The following is a 3,936-nucleotide window of genomic DNA, read 5'->3' as shown; positions in this document are numbered from 1 at the left end:
ATAAAAATTAAAAACAAAACAAAACAAAAACAAAAAACCAAAGACTTTTTTTAAAAAATAGGATTGGGTATGACAGAGAAACCCAAGTTGAGACCTGGAAGAGGGCTGAGACACTGGGGGTGAGCACTGTCTAACAGACTGGAAACAAGGCAGAAGACGAAACAAGAGCTTGTCTACGTTCACCCTCCTACTTAATAGAAGGTCAGGCCTGTTGAGTCTCTGGCCTTCTAATCTCCTTTTCTCGCTCAACTGATTCTGTGCGTGCGGCCTGGCTGAATTCTGCTACCCAGATTTCTTTGCAACACCTTCCACGTTGAGCCTGAAACGAAGGACAGGCTGGGCCACACAAGATAAATACGAAACTGCCTCTGGCGTGTTGGGTCAGGATTCACCAATGTTTATTTTGGGTCAGGCGCCAAACAGTGATGCCTGGAAAAGCACCCAGAGAACACAGCTTGTGTCAGCCAGGAACACCCACGCCCACTGTGACCAGGGGAGCCGGTGTTTCTGGGGGAATCCCTGGTAATTTCGGAGCTATTCAGGAACTCCCAAGGTGTCCTGATTAAGGGGCAGACTCACAAGTGGGATAGAACAGTCTTTAAAAGCCGGCTTCGCTACTTTCTTGCTTGGTAATATACTCTCTTATTATTTTTTACTTTTTTGTTTTTGTTTTGAGACAAGATTTTACACTGTAGCCCAGGGTGTTCCATGTAGCCTACGTTGGCCTCAAATTCATGGCAATCTTCCTGTTTTAGTCTCTGCAGTGCTGGGAATGTAGACTTGAACCTTCATCCTGGTCTTTACACCCTCTTCCTTTATGCATCTTCATCTGTCAAATGACTGACTTTTGCGGAGTTAGCGTGAGAATCAAGTGAGGTGATTCACACACAGTGCTTTCCATTAGGGCTAGCAGGTGTCACTAGTGAGCACCTGGTGATGTAAGAGAAAACCAATGGACAAAAGGTGCCAAGTATTGGTCTTGCCATCAGAGCAACCATTAAGGTGGAAACACCTGTCATAATTTTTAGACTTCTGCAATCTATTCAAAACAAAGCAGAACAAACAAAAATCCCAGCTATCAGGGCAAAGATGCCAACGTTTGGCATTTAACAAACTCTGTATGGTCACTGGTTAACTGCTGAGAGATCAGAAAAGAAATTCAGTGACCACACAAGGAAGTCAGTTTGCAGCTATAGCGTCAACAATAGCAAACGCCAGTTGTTCATTTCGGAGAATCTGGTTCCCAGGGTCAACAATAGCAAATTCCACTTATTTGTATCAGGGAATCAGATTTCCAGGGGCACCACACTTTAACATTCAGAATACCCAGTTTTCAACAAAAGTTTACAAAAGATACAAAATGATGGAAAGGTATGGTCAAGTCAAAGGAAAAAGAAAGGCGGACGTTGTTTCCAAAGAAGGCCCAGCCACTGGGCCTAAGAAGCAGAGATTTGAAGTCAACCATTTAAATACACCAAAAGTGGATAAAAAGAAACTGTGACAAAAACTAAAATCAGGGAAATTATTTCTGAACAAAGAATATGGGTGGGCAGAGAGAAATTATAGTCAGAAGCGAAATAGAAATTTTTGAGCTAAAAAGTGCAACAGGTAAAGTAAAAACTTTGAGGTTTAGCCACAGACTTGAAGAGGCAGAATTGGTGAGCTTGAAGATGGGCCAGTTGAAAAGATCTAGTTTGAGGAGCAGGAAAAAAAGAACAAAGGAAACGAGAGGTCTGTGGGGGCAAATTCGCTGGCAGACATGCAGCTGGAGTTCCAGGAGAGGAGAAAGTTGAAAGAACCAAGAAATCAGGGCTGAAAACCACCAAAGCTGGTGAAAGACACGAATGTCCTTCTCCAGTCAGAAAACAACAAACTGCAGGGAATTCAAAGACACACACCGGGATGCATTGTGATGATGGCTACCATTGACTCTGTAGTCACTGCTTCTGCCATGAACAACACCGTCGTCATTACACACTCGGTGAGCCAGGGGTGACTTTTATTTTGTATCTCAGCCAGCTAAAGGGCGGGGCCCACTCAAAACTTTGTGACTAAGTGGGGAACCAGGCAGGTGGAGCAGTTCTGTCTTCCAGCCCTGCCTTTCGCCATCTGTGACCTCTCTCTTCTTTCCTGCCTGCCCCCCTTCTGACTGGATCTTGCTGTGCATCCCTGGCCATCCTTGAACTTTCCAGGAGAGCAGCCTGGTCCCACACTTACTGATGGTCCCCTGGCCTCTGCCTCCTGAGTGCTGAGGTTATGGGGAGTACTGCCATGCCCAGCTTCTAGCTCTGTGATTAGGGCTGCTTTCAGAAGTTCTCTGACCCCTCCATCTCCTTTTTTGTTTGTTTGTTTGTTTTTTGTTTTTCGAGACAGGGTTTCTCTGTGGCTTTGGAGCCTGTCCTGGAACTAGCTCTGTAGACCAGGCTGGTCTCGAACTCACAGAGATCCGCCTGCCTCTGCCTCCCAAGTGCTGGGATTAAAGGCGTGCCTCCAAAAATGCACAGAACAACCAGGCAGGTTGCTGGCTGCCACATTTCTGCGACAATGGCCCATGTAGGCGGTGTGAAAGCAGACAACAGAGTCAGCACATAGAAGAGAATAACCATCTGAGGGAAATCTCATCATCTTGTGTGTTGGTTAGTTTCTGTCAACTTGGCCCAAGCCAGGGTCATCTGGGAAGAGAGAACTTAAATTGAGAAAAATGCCTCCTTCAGATTGACCTGTATGCCTACAATTCTGTGGAACTTTTTTTGACTAGTGATTGATGAGGACAATGCCACACCCCTGGGTAGGTGGCCCTGGAAGGTGTAAGAAAAACAATTACTAAAGGAAAGCTTTATTTTTATTACAGGCTTACTGTCAGAAATAACTAATGTTTTTGGTTTCACATTGTACTATAAATATTGCAGATATATATGTATATATATGTAATATATATATATATATATATTTGCCCATGTCTTGGTTAAAATTACCATCAAGGAGTAATCAGCTTTGACAAGTTACAAAACAAAATTGAGAGAAATTCACCTTGCATCTGTTTTTGAGAACACACACACACAATATTCCACTCATATTTTTAAAAACATAAACAAATTTGGGTAACACTTTGTATTTTATCACTCATTTAAAGCTTATTTTTCAATTTAACATTCATTATTCTTGTTCAATGTATTGTTTATTTGACTTAGAGGAAAAAAATCACGGGTCCTGTCATTGGCTTCTCAGACAAAGTTTTCATATACTTCTGCTCTTCAAAACCTGCTGGTCTGGGCACAATGGGGATCTGCTAGTAGCCACGGGACTACCACTCTTGTCTCTTTTTTCCCTTCAGTCATGTAAGTCACAGAAGTTCTTTGTAACCTGAGTAGATTTGGCTAGAAACCTGAAATCATTGTGAAAGTAAAGAAGGATCTCCCTCCCTACAACAAACCCAGGAGGCTCATGGGAATCCTTTGGCAATGAACAGAAGTTCAGATTGGCTATCAGCATGTAAAATGGAGAGTCAGAACTCCAGGTTACAGCTAGGCTGATCTACAGCTAGGCTGATCTAAGTATTTACAAAAAAGCTGAATTGTGCCCTGAAAGACCCAGGCAAACGTCTGTGTTCCTCAGAGTGTCACAGTTCTGTGGTCGGAGGTGGCAGAGTTGTGCGCTGTGGACGTAGAACCTTCATTCACTCATGTTTAAACACTGGCCTGGAGCTAGCTTTGGGAGGATGCTCTCTGTAGGTCATCTGAGATTTGCTTCCCCTGTTTCCTCTAGAAGAGGAGTTTGCTGACGAGAAAAACAAGCAGGATGTGGAGGGCACCTGCAAGGGGACTGCCCAGAGCGTTGACAGCCAGGCTTCTGGCTGTGGTCTTGGCCATAGCTGTGGTCTTGGCCATAGCTGTGGTCTTGTCCATAGTCGTGGTCTTGTCCATAGTCGTGGTCTTG

The 3,936-nt window shown here is 44.1% G+C and overlaps 1 protein-coding gene across 1 annotated transcript in view; it reads right to left on the bottom strand.

Annotated features, from left to right (window-relative positions):
• Positions 1 to 3,027: 3,027 nt before the first annotated feature.
• The window catches only part of LOC101989634 (placenta-expressed transcript 1 protein), a 10,129-nt gene continuing 9,220 nt past the window's right edge, over positions 3,028 to 3,936 (bottom strand). The window contains exon 5 of the mRNA XM_013346196.2: positions 3,028 to 3,936. Coding sequence (XP_013201650.1) covers positions 3,762 to 3,936 — 175 coding nt within the window. The 3' untranslated portion in view covers positions 3,028 to 3,761.

This window comes from Microtus ochrogaster, chromosome 5 (genome assembly GCF_000317375.1).
Source record: "Microtus ochrogaster isolate Prairie Vole_2 chromosome 5, MicOch1.0, whole genome shotgun sequence".
Taxonomy (NCBI): domain Eukaryota; kingdom Metazoa; phylum Chordata; class Mammalia; order Rodentia; family Cricetidae; genus Microtus; species Microtus ochrogaster.
Note: the sequence above shows the minus strand (reverse complement) of the source record. Positions and strands in the feature narration are given on the sequence as shown.